Source organism: Neodiprion lecontei, chromosome 4 (genome assembly GCF_021901455.1).
Source record: "Neodiprion lecontei isolate iyNeoLeco1 chromosome 4, iyNeoLeco1.1, whole genome shotgun sequence".
In the NCBI taxonomy this organism is placed as follows: domain Eukaryota; kingdom Metazoa; phylum Arthropoda; class Insecta; order Hymenoptera; family Diprionidae; genus Neodiprion; species Neodiprion lecontei.
The window spans coordinates 34,030,609-34,049,118 of NC_060263.1; the positions used below are offsets into that span (position 1 = coordinate 34,030,609).

At 44.6% G+C, this 18,510-nt stretch overlaps 1 protein-coding gene across 2 annotated transcripts; it reads left to right on the forward strand.

Moving 5' to 3' along the window:
• The first annotated feature begins 447 nt into the window (after positions 1-447).
• LOC124294014 lies at positions 448-18,032 on the forward strand. 2 transcript variants are annotated; one of them, XM_046737450.1, is made up of 3 exons: positions 448-1,799; positions 2,658-2,833; positions 17,268-18,032. In XM_046737450.1, the coding sequence occupies exons 1-3, from the start codon at positions 1,768-1,770 to the stop codon at positions 17,369-17,371; spliced, it is 312 nt and encodes a 103-aa protein (XP_046593406.1). In that variant the 5' UTR covers positions 448-1,767; the 3' UTR covers positions 17,372-18,032. The 2 variants fall into 2 exon arrangements, 1 of the variants encoding a protein (XP_046593406.1); XR_006903907.1 differs by lacking the exon at positions 2,658-2,833.
• The last annotated feature ends 478 nt before the right edge of the window (positions 18,033-18,510 follow it).

Consider the following 18,510-nt stretch of genomic DNA (forward strand, 5'->3'; position numbering starts at 1 on the left):
TGGACTGCAACTGCAGATTCAAACGATCGAGGATGATGATAGCAAAACGAGGGGGCCAAGAAGTAGCGAAATCTCAGCCTTGTATAGAATATTCCGAGCTTTGTTTCGCGTTAGCAGTCTCCAGCTATCGACAGCCCTCGTTGTTCTTGAGACCGGAATAATAAAGGAGCAAGGCAAAGCGGGTAACAAAGTTAATTTCTCGCGCGCATTATCCACTTTCGCGGTAATTTGAGTCGTCCAATGGGAGTCGAGCCGAGTGCAAGATGGCCGCCGATCCCGGTTCGCTGATTGGCGAGTGCAAGGCGCGCTATTTGACCGGCGGTTGGTGGTTCTGCGGCAGAACTCCGGTAATTTTGATCGTGATTATACTAATTTCATAGTATGCCCCTCTCGGCCGGTTAAGCGCCAGGCAAGTTCCCCGAGTGGCGGAGAACCGCATCGTGCCTCACAGAATATTCAGTTGTGAATAGTATAAAACCTGAAACTTCGAAAACTCGCTCCTGCCTCTAACTCCGTGGCATCGTAACCGTGACAAGTGTCGTTTTGAAAGTCACACCCGAGATTCACGTACGGATCACGTACATCGGCATTCGCATCGCGATACGCGCGTCCTTACTATCAATTGTCCAGTATTTTCTTCGTCTTCTCTCGCAATTTACCAAAGCACGCGACTGAAAGTGTCAACGGTGAATCCCCGGCCGCGTTCCTGCATAACGGAGGGTGTTCTAAAAGTGCGGCAGTCCGATAAATTAAAAGTACAACGTGACATAGTTAGTTTCAGAGGGTAAATGGCCGCATCGAGCGAACGATGCTGAGGCCCTCTCGGGGAGTGCGCAAGTGAGTGAGAATTTGTTTCACGCAGACGGTTCTTCGGTGGAAACGTACAGCTGATACAGCTTAAATGTTGCGCTCCTTTATCCAGTGCGGAAAATTCGCCTACGAAAAGCATTACCGCAACGCGGTGGGTTCCAGGGTTTGCAGAAACAGCCGCAAGTTTCACAAGTCGAATAGTTGCAAACACGGAAATTTAAGGAAGAACCTCGATGAACTTTCGAAAGGATGACGCGGGCCACTCGGCTTGATCGGGTCGACCTCATTTGTGAAATTACTCCTGTTATTAACCTGATAGGTATATGGGTGGTTATCCCCCGTGCACACAGACACGCGTGTGCATGAATGCGTGGACGCGAGCATATATCGAACCATAATTGTCCATTCGCGAGGCCCTCGGTCCGATCGGCGCCGCATCGTCAAGTGGCGGGCAAGTGGCGGAGGCGGCTGATCATGGTGGGGACTAAATTACCACAATTTTGTACTCCTTTTTTTCACTCGGAAAAAAACAACAACAACGAGGATGATCATTTTTGGTGGAAAAGCAACAATTTTATCGGGCGTTGTTATACGCGATCAGTTGGCGTCTACTGCGGCAACGCTTTACACCTGCCCCTCGTGCAGCTCCCGCGGGATATCCTCCGAGTCCGAGTGCATTATATCCTCATGCGCGAGGCGGGTTTCTTTAACGGTTCCTTCTTTTCGCCACCGGATATTTTTGCCGTTATCGCTTTCGATCTTCCGTGATTTCGCAAATCTTTCTCGCCCCAAAAATTTAGTCCACGTATAACCTGTGATCGTGAAAGTACTCAAGCTCCGTTCCAAGCATGGCCGACTCGCTGTCTCTGAGTTATTCGATTTTTCGTTAAGGATGTAGTTCACACGCTAGTCCTTCACTGTCTCTAATCTCCGACGAACCACGATAATTCGCTTGCTATGTCGGAATCGATGGATCCCAAAGTACTCACGTAAGTGAACTTGATTACTCTATTTTACCGATGCGTCAAATTTCAAGCTCGTTTCATCAAAATTACCAAGCCACACAATGTTCGGATCTAGAATTAAGAACAAGGTCAATGAGCTCATGGTGAGAATGGATAATATAGGCGAAAAAGTTTTTCTTGCAAAGTAAATATTGATGTAGAATTTGTTTTTTATCGACCACGGTAGTGACGACTTGTGTAAACTATATTTCTTCTCAGAGATTGAGGCAAATTTTAGCTAATTTAATATCCGTCTTCAAAATTGTTGCAAAGTAAAGATGTGTGTAGCGAAGTTTAAAAAGGACAGTTCATACGTTTGAGGTACTTCAAATTTTTCAAATGACAGTAAGCGATTTTTCCTTAGATCATATTTTCGGCTTTTAGCAGGATTTCAATTGGTGAACAATGATACTCGGAAAAAAAACATTTCATTTGTGACAACATTCCGGACATACGCTATGCTTTCTCGATTGTTTACCCCGTCAGTTAGTAATTTCATGTTTTCTCAAATTTGGCGTATAAGTAGAAGCACGTAAAATTCATGTAAAAAACATTATAGGAATTTACGAAATGAGCAAAAAATATCTAACCTTCAACCGATTTGCCTATATTTGACGACTGTGTAAAACAAGCTTTTGCATGTAGTACCCAGAGTGCAAAAATTGGCAATATAAATTTGACTATAGTCTTGGAAACAATCTCCCGTTCTTGTCGCAAAATTACTTTTGAACAAATTCTTGGACTTAAATCCTATGATCAATTTTGACGATTTTTCCGATTTCCCTTTTATACGAGGATTAGATTGACTCAATAGATTTAGCCTAGACCGTTGTGATCTCGTAGGTTAGTTCGAGTCCTCCGAGAAGAACGCGACGTAAACCTTGACGGCGTCGAATCGCGCGGCGGCTGCAGCCTTCGGTCCCAGTTGGGCCCCGCGGCAACCGCAGGGCATCACTGTCCCGAAAGATTTATACACTGCACAGTCTGCTGGTTTTTGGGGGATGGGCCTGCTGCAGCTGGTAACGGGCCATTTTCTGTACTTTATTTGCGCTCATGAATTCCTCCGGCCACGAGTCGACTCGGAAATACACGCGTTACGCTCGCACTCCAAGCAATTGTAACCTAGCATTAGATTTCACGCTATTCATTTATACTAAACAAATTGAAATTACTGGGCAAGATTATCAGAGTCGACAAATTTCATTCTATTCGGTCTCTGATCTTCCTAGTTTTCGATAAAGTGCAAATGCGATGGAATTCATCTGCATTGAAACAAGTCACGTTTTCACGTGTCACAATGTTCGGTGAAAGTTGAAGCATGCAACCGCAGGTACATAAGATCGGTGAATGGCGATATGGATTCTGGGCGACGAGGATCCCAAAGAATTTGATTCGCCTTCGGGGCTGCGTGAATGCCTCGCGTGCAGCATGGCATGGGATATACTGTTTGTTATAAAGTAGCGATAGCGAGAAGAGGAACAAAGAACTATCGAATCACGCGATATTGGTATCGAAGACGGTCGCATCCTCGGTGTAGAAAAACCAAGTTATACTGGCAAGACAACACTGAAATTCCACTAGTATAATAACTATACTGGATTATAATACGTCATCGTACTTCCAGATCACCTGCGAAGTTCGTGCTCTCTGAACACAGGCATGTGTTATTATGACTGTCCCGATGCTACCCCAGATGGCTAGGGCGTTTATTCTGATTTACGGTTTCAGTAGATCCTTTGCGGAAGAGGGTAAACCATAATTTCCACGCTTCCCTAACGTTCTCTGCGTCATTCTTTAATTTTTCATTACTAGTTACTCGTTGGCCGCAGAGATTAAATTCTTGATCACGTTTTATCGCACCACGCACGAAAAACACGCCACGCAGTAACGGCGTGACGGAGTCGCGTCGACGCAACTCCGTTCGAAGCTCGAAAAAAGTATCCGCTGTTCGAGCGCATCGGCAAAACCAGTCGGGGATCGGGGCCGATTAATTTAACCGCGATAGTTTTCGCCAAGGGGCACAGGAGCCGAGTCGATAACGAGAGGATCTTATCTCGCGGGCTCCCAGTTTCAGCATAACGCGCCCCCTCCGATTCACCGTCCTCTTCGTATACCGAACGAGAGAGAAGACGAAAGTCCGCTTTGAAAGGGCGCCGCATCGCCCGGTTACGCCCCACGTCCTGCGGTCCTCTATTTCTTTCTCTGTTCATGCTTGGCAGCGGTCCTTTCCTCTTTTCGTCTCGGACCTTTGGGGCAAAACCTGCCCCCAGGACAGGCGAGGAGGTGGATCAGGGCGACGGGGACGACGGGACGGTCGGATTGTCTCGGCGGCAGAGCGGCGCCTCCGATCGCTTCCTGTCCTCGCATTTAGGATGTCTGGCTCCTCTTTTCCTCCGGGATATGTTTTTGGATACGTCTGTGATTCTCGGAACGCGGATGAATATCCTTGCTGTATTTTGTCATCTCTCTGGATCTAGGATACGTGATTTATGCACTCACTCTCCCCTTCCTTATATACGGCTTCTGCTTCGCGGGTTGGTTTTCATTCGTTTCAAGAACTGTGCAGATCCATTTTTTCAAGAACTGTGCAGATCCATTTCGACCAAATCGTTTTTACCACTAACCACGTCTGTGATTAACTTCTTTAATATTGATTAAAAATGGAATCGAATAAGCACCTCGTCGAATCTGAATCGAGGCGAATTTAAGTTCCCCCATCAGGACCTTGAAGGCCTTCCGTAGTAACATTGGTTCAGCATCTGGCACTCAGTTGTCCGATTATTTTTCTATGCATCGCTTCGCACACTTTCTTAAGGAATCATCCGAATAATAGTCGCGACTTCTTGAAGAAACATTTGTACCTATTCAATCCGTGAGTGGATTAAATTATCGGAAGGCATAACCGCAGTCTGTGACCTTTGCTTTCACGCACAATTTTCCAGGCGAACGAGGCTATGCTAGAGTCAAGCTAATCATGTATTATATTATATCCCTGCAAGTATTCGTGCCTTTGCATTGGTTATTTCATGATTAATATCGAAATCAACGCGATCTTCGTTTTTTCGTTTATCATTTGCTTATCGGTTCTCGATGGTCTGCGACAATTTAACAACCGAAAGTTTGGTCCCGCTGTATTTCTATACAACCTTCCAAAAATTGTCGATTTCAATTTACGAGGAAAGCAATCCAGTCACCTTATCCAAAGATTTAGGTTCTCCGAGTCTCATGGGGGGTACAACGAGTGATGGGGCCAACGGGTAATGAATAATTCGAATGTACAAAGTCGCTGGCTCGCAGGTAGTAGGTACAAATTTGCTTCTGTTGTCACAGCGAGAGCGCAAGAATCGGTCTCGACGTAGCTTAATTACTGGTTTGGTTAATTGGATGAGCACGTCGGTAGCTCGAGAATGCTGAGTACGGAAAAAGCGAGAAAAAAGCGCCGGAGGATCGGGGGGAATAGGCGGAATATTAAGCGCAACAGACGCAAACCGGAGCAGAGCGCAGCGGGTCTTCTAAACAGGCGATGTACAAATTAGCAGATAATCAATTAGCTCGAACTTCCGGCGTGTTTGAACAAACAAATGACATTCGCGGCACTCGGGTCGTAAAACACCGAGTAATTAAAGGGCGCTCCGAGGACGGGGCGGGCTGCATTGGGCCTAGGTTTTGTGCCGCTCTTGGCGTTCCGTTTCAAATATGCAATCAAAAAGGAGAAAAGCGTGAAAGTGTATAGGTATATAACGCCACCACAAACAACTTTTAGGATCCAATTTTATTTCACTGGGCAAAACGTACTGAGTTAAAATATCCATGTAGATTACTAGTTCTTTCGCGTAATAGAGTAATCACAGGAGCAAATGTCGCAGCTGCTCTTTGTAGACCCTTCGAAATTTTCTCTCGCGATATTGTGGTGTCTGCTAGGCGTACGGATCACAAACACGTACACTCCTTTTACTCTTCAGATCCATTGAAATTGTTTTGAACGACAATCATTCGAAAATTTATACCAGGGTAATCATTTTGGCAAACTCGAGTTGTGATTATAACTAACGATGCGATTAAACGCGTGGACTGATTCAAGTGGTCTATACAACCATATAATGAGGAACCTACTCTCTGCTACTAACCAAACGACATCGAATTATACGTGACAACATCTCTGCCCTCTTTCTATTTGGTATACACCGCTTTATACGTGGTACCACTGTCAAAGTACTACTATTGACCTTGACACGAAGAGGGATGATAATCGGTGAAGAACTGGTTCGAATCAGTCAGACGGCTCGCTCGGTTTGCGGACCGCGACGAGGTCGCCCTGGTCCCAGGTGATTTTGGGCCCTTGCGGCATCGCGCGGAGCCGTTTAGTTCACGATTCGGGGTATGTTCGGGTTCCTGGCACTGCAACACTAACGTAGACGCCACATAATGGTCCTGAATCTTCGTGGTATCGTCGCTGCACTCTCCGTTCCTCGGCGTGGATGCGAGCCTCGCGGCTACACGCGGCAAGGCGAAAGCCCCCCGAGTGCGGGGCCCGTGTGCCCTTCAGGGACGAAGGCCCAACCTCAAAGTACGCAGATAATTGGGGATAATACTGGGGTTGGCGGGCTGTTGGGCCCCCCTAATTGCGCGAGACCCGGGCCTCTCGAAGTCGGAGAAGAAGAAGAAGGCCCCTGCGCTAGCTGTCTGTCTGTCTGCTTGCCCGTCCAATCGTCCGTCCGTTAGTCAGTCCATCTGTCCGTCGACTCTCTACACCACTTCAGACGCCGACTTCTCCACACCGCAGCAACCTGCGACCACCACCGATAATAATTGTGCCTTCATTCCTTCGTTTCTGGGTCCTGCCATGTTATTACCTTACACCGTCTCGTTCCATATCCGCGTGATGCTCATTCCGGAGTGTCCCCCTACCATTTATTCCAAGATCGCGGAGGCCCAGTTTCTCTGCCAAAGGGAAGGAAACGGTAATCGAGAAAACCCCACATTTCCACAGTTTCAAGGGGGAGGCTTCATTCGTGAGTACGACGATTTTCGGCAACCCAAAGATGGTAGTCATCCTCGGATCTCGTCCCGTTTTGCTTTCATTCCATTACTCGGTTCATGCAATTGCAAAACCGCATAGTTTTACGGTCAGGGACATAAAATAAATGACCGTTTCGACACACTCATTATGACACTACATCCTCGTAGTGATTCACTATAAGAGTATTTATCTGCCGTAACTGGTCATCTGTTGGTGCTCGGACCCTACATCCTCATCACTTACGACAAACCACCCTAATAGTTAGGCCACGTCAGTGGCAAGTGATGTTTGAAGTCAAGAACTTTAAGTATCAGGAGCAACGATTTCTGGTCGACTTCTTAAACCATAAAACAAAAATTTCCCGAGCTCGACTCCAATTCCAGGGTCTACCGTAGGATCCTACTCCATAATAACTGCACGCAAATTCGGACACATGCTCCGTAAAACCGGAAAGGTAACCGTGCGCCGGACGCCGAAGGAATGGTTTCCGGTCGCCGGTGGTTCATGGCTGTACGCCATGGATCTTGCACAGGGGTTGGGATACGAGGAGGTGGCCGTTATCCCAGGTCGATATATACTCGGGTTACGTTACGATAAAGCTGAGACATTTGCATGCGTGCATAAACGGACGTTCCGAATCTCCGGGTAGTATCTGATATTAATCGAACTTTCGCACGAGTTCGTCCTTATACGTACCTACCTGCCGATGATGAAGGTACCTAATTACCTAATGCTGAACTTGCGTCTTGAATAAGGCATTAAAGCGAGACTATGGTGGTTCGTTCCGAACAAGGTTCCGTCATTTTGATACATTCATTTGTTTCCCCTTCTGACCAGTCGAATTTTCATTAGACTTATAACCCCTAGAGCCGAGTGACTCTGAGGTCAGCACCTCACTCTATTACTCAACTGATTGAATTGAAGAACTCGATCAAAGTCCGGTGCTTCGGTGTGTCCGGAAGATTAGAGACCGGGAAAGAAATATTAGCTTCATCGTAAAAGCGTCTTCGTAACTCGTCCGTTAATCAAAATAGTTTTCTATATCACAGCTGGCATTTCATTGATAAACGATTCATTCTCACATTAATCAGTATACAGGCAGAAAGTTAGTTTCCGGAGACGTGAAGCGGCATGGCGTGACTATTTAGGTGCAAAATCACAACCGTCGGTAATTTATCATTCTATCGAGCAGCGCAAGCTGGTAATAAGCATCGGACATGTACCAACTAAACACCGGCGTGTATGTTATAGGCGCCTAACTACCTTTTTGATAAAATTGAATTGATACCGTTATTAAAGTTGATATACTGCGATAAAAGGAAATGGTTCACACGTAGGGATAATCTGGTTATATTACCAACGTGATATTCGGCTACCTATGTTCTAGCCGGTATTAAAAGGGGCTCCACCCCAAGCCTGAGCTACATGACCTGAAATGAAAAAATCCACTTTCAAACCGACCCAGTGTTCGTAGAACAGTGTGCGTAGTCCATGCAGTCCACGTAGAACATGGACTTGAAACGGAGAACCGCTCGAGTCTTCGATGCACGAATGGAAATAAGATGGCTGAAGCACGTGGCTCAAGGATGCCAGATTCCTTCGGAACGTCCCGTTGCAGCGTCGATGCATCCGAGTGATTTTTTGCGATTCGCGACTAGCCAGCCAGGACCTCGAGCAGCGAGGCTGGGTGTGCCTATCAATCAAACGCGGCATGGCTTCAGCCAGAACGTTGAGCCGCAGAGCTGGAAGAGGGATACCATTATCCTGCCAAGAGTTCGCTTAGCTCTAGTGATGCACGACCGACCATGGTCCAATCTTATGGCGTTATCGGTCTTACGGCCGCGGCCAAACGCAGCCGATCGACCCGAACTAACCCGGATCTCCCGGCGATCCTGGATATTATCCTTTAGCCCCCTTCGTAGGTATACATGTATATAATACAATCTTCGATCCTTTCTCCGAGTCTTTACGGCTTTGGTAAGGAGAAAAAGTCTTAGAGAATAGAAAACTCTTCTCTTTTTTAGCCCCAACTGCGGTAAAACGACTACAGTTTGTCCCATTTACCGTACACCCTCCGCCAAATTTATGGACTCGTTCGTCAAGCGGCATGCCGCGTCATGCTATTCCGACTTTGCGCCGTTATAGATATACGTAAGTATGCCTGCCGTAATTACCTTCATGTTTACATTCATACACCGCGAACGCATTATGCGCTCGACGTTTGTGTCGGATCTGACGGATTTTGATCGATGCGGTTAATGAGGTCTGCAGGTCAACCGGATAAATCTCGACAAAAATTACCGCCGTGATTGCAGCCTTTCCACTCGGCAATTGCCATTTTTCACTACACACAGACAATGCAGTGCTGTGATGGAAGTTAAAACGAGCGGAACTGAGACGACACTGATAGTGGATCATAATATTCTTTCTACCTTTGACTTGCCTTCTGTATAAGACATTGAAAAATCATAAGATTTAATTCTGAATCCAAAAGTCCGCAATCTGTTTGAAGTAATTCGATTATTCCTTCGAAAATTCATCAAAGGCAACCTAATTGACGAGTAAAAATAAGCGCATTTTGGGTCTGTAAAGGATTGGGCAAAGTTTCGTTACCAGTTCTAAACAAATTTTAAAAACTGAGTGTAAATTTGCTAGAAATAGCCTCCGGTTGAAATTTTAGACACGGATTCAGCCGCGATCTTCACGAAGCGTTGGCGTTGTATAACTCGTTGAATCGTATAACAGTACGATAAGTCGTAAGGCGAGGCCGACGATCAGAAGCGGCGGACCCGAGCCGGCGGTTGTCGGGGAACTCGCCAAGCAAGAAACCACATTTGACTTCAACCAGGAATATAAATCTTTGTCCGACAGAGGCGCCGCCCTCGCGGTATACCGACCAACCACGAATTCGGGGTGAGTTTTGGGCAACGCCTTCGAGTCTCGAGTTAGTCCGGCTCCGTTTGTATTAGCATGTCATTTCGAGCTCGCTTATAGATATATCACATCCTCCCTTATCGATTCCACCCACGTGCCGGAAGGGGTGGGGAAATACCGAATCGGTTGCAAACGTACCGCAGCCATGCATAAGTACGTGAATATTCGTCCAGCTCAGATATTCTCGTTTCCACTCTGCATCCGCGGATCTCTCTATAAATTTTTCCTCCATCGCTAGAATGATATTACCTACTTACAGATTTTTTTATTTTTCACGAAATACATTTCCATCGGAATGATTTACTATCGCTTACCTGCGCACCGCATAATTCCGAACGTCGAACCGCAATTCGGCGATTACGATCGATCGGCACCGATTTCCTAATTATTCCTCGCCCGATTCATGCACGTCCATGCTTTCAATACTGCACGGAAACTAAACTTATCCACCCAGCGTTATTATTTGCATTGAGTTGTTTGCCTAGCACCTTACATATCCTGCTCTATATAGGGATTTTCGAGGACGGGGATGTTTGCGTGCGTGTCTCCAGGGTGCGTGTCGTGTGTCTAGTAGGTGGGCACGACGCGTTCCTCGTCAAACCTCCCCTTCCCCTCCTCCTCTGCCATCCTTCCACGTTCCCCTCAAGAATCACGCAACCCGTTGGTCAGTTAGGTTAACCTCATCGCACCTAACGTAATTGTATAAATCCCTTCGTCACCTAAACCCGCCAATCAAAAACATCGCGTTATTTCTCATACGCATCGACCGTGCGCTGTGCATATCTAGTTTCTTATTTATTTGTTATCTGAACTTTTCTTTGTTTAGTATTCGTTCCTTTCGACGGATTCGTCTGCAGGTATCTCTTTGTAATAATATTCTGAAAATGGATGTAACACCAAGACCTGGAACCATTTTATCGAGAACCGGAAAATTGTTGTTTGTATAAAGCGTCGTTTGGTTATATTCACCAATTCAGGCTCGAGCTGCAAAGGCAAATGTTAAAAAAGTCAGCTTGATTTTGATTGCGACAGGCTCTGAAATTTTCAAACACACGAAATAACAACTGCCGTACATAGCCAGGAGTTCATAAAACGGCAAAGAGACGCCTGAAAGATATTTAATCTCTTTATGACGACTATTCGGCGTTTTTTACAGAACAATTACGAGTTTATTTTTCACAACACGAACACGTAGCTTTAGTTTGTGTTACGGTTATTTCTGGAACAAGTATAAGTTATACTCTTCTTTGCAGTAAAAATTGAATAACTCGTAAAATGATCATTTCAATAAATATTGACGATTGTTGAGTTTTTCACCTTCGGCATGACACGTGAAGTTTTATCGCATTTGTTGATGAAATTTTCAGATCGTCAGAAAATGTGATGCAAATAAAGGGTATTTTTTCAATTCGTGGTCTCAATTCGTTTGTTTCAAATTATAATAAATTTAAAAGCTTTTTTCCGCAGGCAATTTGTGAACGGGCGTTGACATACAGAGGGAGCATTTGATTCAGCGCGTTAAAACTTGGCTGACGATGAACGTAATTCGGCGGCGGTTTGCGCAGCATCTTCGGTGAATACCTATAATATATAAGATATTCGTGAATATTCATCGTTCGCAGGAATAAGTTTGATTAAAAGAGACGAGAGATTGAAAAGAAGGCAAATGAAAATAAAGAAAGAGTGTACGTAAAAGAAAAAATCATGAAACCCTGGAGCAGCATTCCGCCCGGAGGAAGATTCTCCGTGGTGCGTGGTGCGTGTCACGCATGACGTGGATCAAATCACCGACGGGGGCCTTCGTGTTCCCTCTCAACTTTCCAAGAACAGATTTTCGTTTTTTTGTCGATCCCTGATCTGCAGAAAACCACCAGCTCGGCTCGCTCAAGAATGTTGTCTGTAGATTTTACCGGAGCAAAGAAACAAAGCAAGGAAAACTGGTGAAATAATTAGACCTATTTCACATGGGTTCGAAAAACTAGTAAATATCTCGATAACCGGTATTTTCTGTAGGTATAATATTACGACAGTCAATTTATTATGGTTCCTGGTTTCATTACATTCATACTCGTTCTATCGAAGATCTTTTATAGATTCAGAAAATTTTTTCAATTTTTTCTGCACGCACGAGTACAATTTTACCGCTTGTAAGAAGCGAAATGTCCACGCAGATCTGTGGTCATAATTTAATCGGGAAAGAGCTGTGTTCTAATAATTTATTGGAATTCTAAAATATCGAAGATAATTACAGGGTCCTCTTTAGGTGGTCGGTTAGCTTAGGTATTATACAAGGCGTTCAAGTTTCTTTTTAGATTCATGAGAACTTTTATCGAATGAATTAATCATCGCACACGCTCATCGAAAGCGTGGCAACGACGAATTTAATTGCTGCGAAGCTTCGATTAAGTTTCTATTAAATTGCGTACAAAAATAGGCGGGATTTTGCGTCCTCATGCGTGCTCCTAACGGATCAGTGCAAAAAACGTGAATACGAAAAGTTCGTGACGACAGTTTTGAGAATAGGAAAAATAATTTCACCTGTCAGTTTCTTTGAGGCGTATAAATCGTGAAAATATCACCGTTATAAACCACACAAGAAACATAGCTCTAACCATGTTTAGCGGTTATTTCGACGCATGTTGATTAGAGACCGTGGGTATGATAATGATTAGCCAGGAAGTTCTGTCAGAGATGTCAAAGGTGCGCACCACAGGTACGGATGCAATTAGCCTGGCAGGTGATGCGGCGGCGTATTGATATCGACGCGAGATGATTGGAGGTAAATTTCGAAAGTTTAAATCTAAAGCCGACGTTGTATAGGAACAAGAGGAAGACGAAGATCAGATTGGAGGGTAAAGGCAAACATGCGATACCCGCGTAACCTCCGCGGCGGAATATCGTACATATTCGGTGTGCAGGTAGGTTATACATATATTTCGATCCCGTCGGTCTATAATTAAATTGCTGATCGATATCCGAGCCGATCCGATGCAACCTACGATAGATAAATTGATGGGGTAAGCGATTTTCTAGGATATTGTACCTAAACAGAAATGAGGAATTCGTCCGGCCATCGCCTCTCGCTCGATTTTAATCCGCTTCCCTATAATGTCGTATACCGACCGACCGTCGACGGGTGTTTAATCAGGGTCAGAGGTCATGGCTCAGGAGTTCGACCCACGCACGATGGAGCCCCGATTTTTCCGTAGGTACGTGCGTTACACCTATCCCGGGTGTTGTTCGATCGATCGCGCGCGATAAGTTTCGGACGTAGAAAAATGGCAGCGGCGAGGAGGAAAAGGGAGAAAAAGAACGGAACGATAATAAATAAGTAAGAAATTTGAAGGGTCCGATTCGTGCTGTGTGTGGCGAGGATTCGGCGGGAGATTATTATCCTCCATTGTAACGGCGGCTGCGGTGCATCATGACCCCGGGTGCAGCAGCGCGGGGGGATCGGTGTGAATCTGTGCTCACGTGTGCGTGCAAGTGTTGAAGGGGAATCCCAGGGCGAAGCACGAGACAGGCGGGCAGGCGAAGTTGAAAAGACGGTGAACGAGAGGAAAAAAAACATCCACACACAGGGGAAAAAACAGAGAGAGAGAGAGAGAGAGAGAGAGAAGGAAATAAAAAGATATAGCGTAAAATAATGGAGGATTTCTCATGGCGGCGGTGAGAAACACTACGAATGATTATAGTGCGAGAGCCACGCTGGATCTATCAAAACGAGCTCGAGCCATACATCAATGCCATCTATACGTGTAATTTCTGTCGACTCTGTTTTGTTTCGTTTTTATGTAGAAAAAATACTGACCGCACGCCAGTCGCCGCAGCCACGGACGTACGTACCGAGCATCCTTGGTTCCCTGCTGCAGGGGTTGGACTTCGGAACGCGTGGCTCTCCGTCGCTCGCCTCGTCACTATCACTTATTCATTATTCTAACGCCTGGCAAATACCCCCGTAGAACAGGCGGAACGACGATTGATTGCAGTGGGACATTTTTTTCGATTAGAACCAAAAATTGCCCGTCTTGTAACATCCGATGTGGACTGTTGATTTTGTTCAAGTCTTTTTTCTCGCTTAAATTGATCGCACCTGAAGGTTTTCGCGGTGTTATGATTGATATTTATAAACGAAGTGATGGTTCTCGGGAGAATATTTGTCAGACGTTCTTGGATTGATGGTGTTTGACATAATCTGATTTATTTACGAGTGTGGAATTGATTATAACAGAGGGTCGATCAGTTGTTGGTTCAAGATTGAGTGAAGTATCGAAAAGGCCTGAGTAAAGTAGGTGGTCGCACGTAATTGAGTTGGTACATTTCAGGTGGGATGTACGAATCCGAAAGGACGTGAAAGACAGAGAGACAGGATGAGAAGTATGAAGTTAGATGATCGGCAGATGAAAGCAGCAGTCCGGGACACTGCCGAACGTAACGCCGAGGACCGACCGTAGAATCAAACTGCCAAAACCCAATGAAGGGGGCCGTGCTGCGATGTTCACACTACGACTAATTTCCATCTTATCCGTGAAAACACGAGCTGGTGTTGACAGAAGTTCAGAATTTCATCGATACTTGGTCAAATGACCATGATCAGACTTCTTATGTTGCAAAAATCATATATGGAATTGTCGCCACACGAACCTCTAGTGTTCTAATAGTTCCGTATTTCATGCACCGATTGCGATTCTCAAATTCTGATTGTCTTTTTGGAATTATGTGGGTACATTTCGGTTCGTCCAAGGAAGAAAAAAAGAGAAAATCGCATCCACCATGAGGCGCTGTCTAAGAAAAGAATTCAGCGCAAACGGTACTAATAGACATTAAATGTGGTGAATTCAATATGGTTTTCTTGGAGTTTCATTCGGGCCGAAAGGTTAACAATTTTTTGGTGTTCCGTTTGATGATCTCTATAAAAAAGAAAACCATTGTGAATTCAGCACTTCTGAGGTCAAGAAAATACCGTTCATAATTAAATGTGGTCCAGCTCGTGGGTCTGGAACAGCTTGTCACATCAAGGTAGAGATTTCTGGTTGTTATATTTTCAATCTTGGAACAACGTCCATGGTTGTTAGGTGTGCTCGATTCGAAGGAATGAACTTGTACCGATTCATTTGGTTGGATGACTGCAAGAGTTCGTTATACTGCCCGTGGTAAGAATTTGGTTCTTTTTATTTCTTATTACGTGTTGTTATTTTTGTTTTTCGTTTCGTTCTTGCGGGGGATTGTGCAGGTAATAACCCAATAAATCAGAGGTGGCTCGGCGGTACAATTACGCGTCATGGTTAAGCTCAGGCCGAAAGACGAAGACGAGGACGCAGAGCGAGGGGTTTCGAAAGCGTGCGGTGGATGGAGCGAGAGAAAGAAATACTGCACCAGCCCTTCTCGTAAATATCGCGTCCTGTTCCCAGTTCTACACAGGTATTCTTTCTCTCCTTCTCCTTCTTCCTCTTCTTCCTCTTCTTCTTCTTCTTCCCCGACGGTGTTCTCTGCCGCTGCAGTGGCTGCAGGGTTCTTTTCCTCCACGGTGCTGGTGCAGCAGGTCCCACGATCCGCGGTACCACCGCTGGGGATGACGTGGGTCGTCTCCTTCCATGGTTACACACGACGCTCCGGCCATCCGCTGCATGGGAACTCACGAAGGGGTTTGTACAGGGCTTAATTACCATCGGGCAATCGGTTAATTCCCGAGTGTCAGTTACTCGGAGGGATCCTCAACGCGCTTCGGGAGACGAAGGGAGTAATTTATCGATAATGCCTGGCTTTGGCCGTTGAAGGACCGAAACAAAACGACCTTAAGTCCAAACCTCGCTGCTGCAGTCTTCATCCGCTTCGGCGAAATCCCTACAAGTCCCGAACCCAAATCAGCAGAGATTCATTCGATGATCGATCGACGCGACGCGACGGCTTGATTCTTCATCGAAGGGTTGATGTTTGGACCCAAAGAATTCCGGGCCTTATCAGCCCTGCGCGTTGAATAATTGAACATCGATTCCGCGGGGTACTTAATAAGCTCGTGCAGAAAGCTCGGTAGCGGAGACGATAGTTTACCAGTATTATCGATAATAACACGCTGTCCTCACCGAGCAGACACTTTATTCATCAAAACGGTCGTTTCATAGTTTACGGCAGGTGATTGAGCCGATTTTCAATCCGATCTCGGTTCGCGTCGTCGCGTTTTATTCGACGATACCCATTATAAAGACGGATTTCAATATACTCACGCGGTAGGTTTGCGCCATTGCGAATGCGGGTCGAACAAGTTATAATTGCATCTTGATTTATGCGCCCACGTAGAGGAAATTGAAAGATTATCGGATATGTCGCGAGACTTGAGAACCGACCGAGTCTTACGTGTAGATTCGTGGCGATCTCGCCAAAATCGAACGTCGTTACACGGGCGTTAAAAAATAAAACTTTCCGATTCTGGATGAGAAGGAGAATTCGGCACGATTTGGCCGCAATCAATCTCTGAAATATCTCCGTCCACGCGCGACATTCGCCAACGGCAAATCCAATGCGGAGACGCTAATTCGAACCTGTCCTCTTGACATTTTCAATATACATAAAACGATCGCCGACATGAATCGTGAAATCGTGATAAAAAGAAAGGAAAACGAAAAATCCTTTCGATTATAAATATTACACGTCCGACAGGTTTACGAGTCTATCCATCTTTTCGCATCTCTCACATACATCCCACGCTGGCACACACACGACTCAATGCGAATGCGCGTTGTACATGTATATGTATATTTTTCGCACAACCTGTTCGGCTAATACGAGGCAGCCATTAAATTATTTCTTTTTGTATTTTTTGTCGTTGTTTTACTGTAGTTTTTATCTTCTCAATTAGTTTTCAAACTTTGTTGTTTCTCAGGTAAAACGACGCACGATGACGTCACAGGTTACACGATGATCAAAAAATTGTTCTCCGCATCTCAATTATCCACGCTTGATTTTGCATTACGCAGGCATTGATTTGGTCATGTATTTTTTCACGAATCTTGCCACCTCGGACTATCTGATACGGTGCATCCGGATTATAGTAACTGGTAAAATGATTACATGAAGAAATTCCTGTACCACGTACGGACGTCATTTCTATAACGTTTCGTGGGTTAAAGCCGCATTTCTCTCAACACTTCGCAGCCCTATGATCGCTCAGTTTGCCGATTGGAAAGTTGCGAATTCAAGAAACGCATGTCAGGTCATGTTAAACCCTTTTGCTCAACAATCTTTTTGCTTTCAGGTCGTTTAATGAAGGTGCGCGTGTAACGCGCTTTTAAACATTGTTGAGCAAAGCTGAGAATCTTATTCACGGTTACTCTTCGTATCATTTTCAAAAGTATCCAAGCGAGTTGCGGAATCAATTTATTGGCATCGTGAAAAGCGAGGAGAAAACAGAATCACTAAAACTTCCCGTTGCTACGGGATTCTCGACGTTGAATATATACCTCATAAAGTGAATAATTTGCGTGTGGTTATTTTTTTTTCAGGTATCTGTAAAGAAAATTACGGAGCATCGGGGATCGGTGGTGGATCGTACCGCTGTCAATCGGACCACCCGGAATATGTTGAAGACGTCCGGGAGTCCAGCTGATTTGAAAACTATCACTTACACGACGAAAAGAGCCACACCGCGAACTCAGAGCTAAATAGACAGAAGTGAACTCGTTTCATGTATAATATATTTACACCATTTATTATTATACACTCCAGATGAAAGAATAATGATTAAAGCTGTAGCTCCGATGTTTGTCTTATATAGGTATACATCCTCAAAGACCGTGTTAAGCCTCGTTTACTCTTGATAAATAACCACTTGTGTAGAAGTGTTGAAGAGAAAATAAAAATTCTCGGAGAATATTGCTTGTACATATGTATCCCAGTTCTCCGCCACGGTAGAAAAGTTATGAGATTTATGGCTTCTAATGAAATACGTAATCTAGTTGTACGTATCACATCTATTATGTGTACACGCCGCGTGAATCAAGCTTTTTCTTTTTCTTATACCTACTGTAGAAAATTATATGATAATTTTCAAAAGTTTCCTGATTGATCTACCTACGGTGTGAGTTCAAAGTCGTTGCCGAATCCGTTATACGTTATACGTTATACTAAGTTGAAACTGACGACAAAACCTATGTAAATACTTTTTACAGTTTAGTAGGTAATTACACATCTCCGAAGCTTTTACAATGTCTATTGTATAATCGTGTACTTTGCAAGACTGTGGAAGATTAAAATACAATAAAACAGTATGCGAAGAACGTACATTCACGCCATTAAATACCTGCAGTTATGTTGCAATTTGATGTTAGTATTATACACATGTGCCAATAAAATTTTTTTTACCTTGTCAATGACTTGGAGATTTGATACGGTACGCAGAAGTTGTACAAGATTTCACTTTTGATCGTTTCATTTCTCACTTTGCATGAACGTTTCAACAAGAATTCAAACCTTCCATTTACATGTCATAGCTAATTAACTTCGATGAATTTCGCAAAACATTTTTCGTCTAACCGAGTGTGATTCGTTGTTCAAATTTAGCATAATAAAATCTCGACACTTTTCTTAACCATTTTCGAGTAAGAACAGTCCCTTATACAGAATTCTAGAATCTAAAATAATTGAGCAGACTCGTCTCTACCAAAGCGTTGTGTCATTGGCTGATGGGTAATTACTTTTCCTAAGCATGGCCGAACTTCAGCGACATTTCAACAAGACGCAGTCAAG

What these genes read in the sequence shown, in the direction of transcription:
- LOC124294014 (XM_046737450.1), top strand. Translation starts at nt 1,768, where the DNA reads ATGTCGGAATCGATGGATCCCAAAGTACTCAC. An exon ending in ATGGATCCCAAAGTACTCAC is followed by an intron (nt 1,800 to 2,657) that starts GTAAGTGAACTT and finishes GTGATCTCGTAG; the next exon opens with GTTAGTTCGAGTCCTCCGAG. An exon ending in GGATGGGCCTGCTGCAGCTG is followed by an intron (nt 2,834 to 17,267) that starts GTAACGGGCCAT and finishes TTTTTTTTTCAG; the next exon opens with GTATCTGTAAAGAAAATTAC.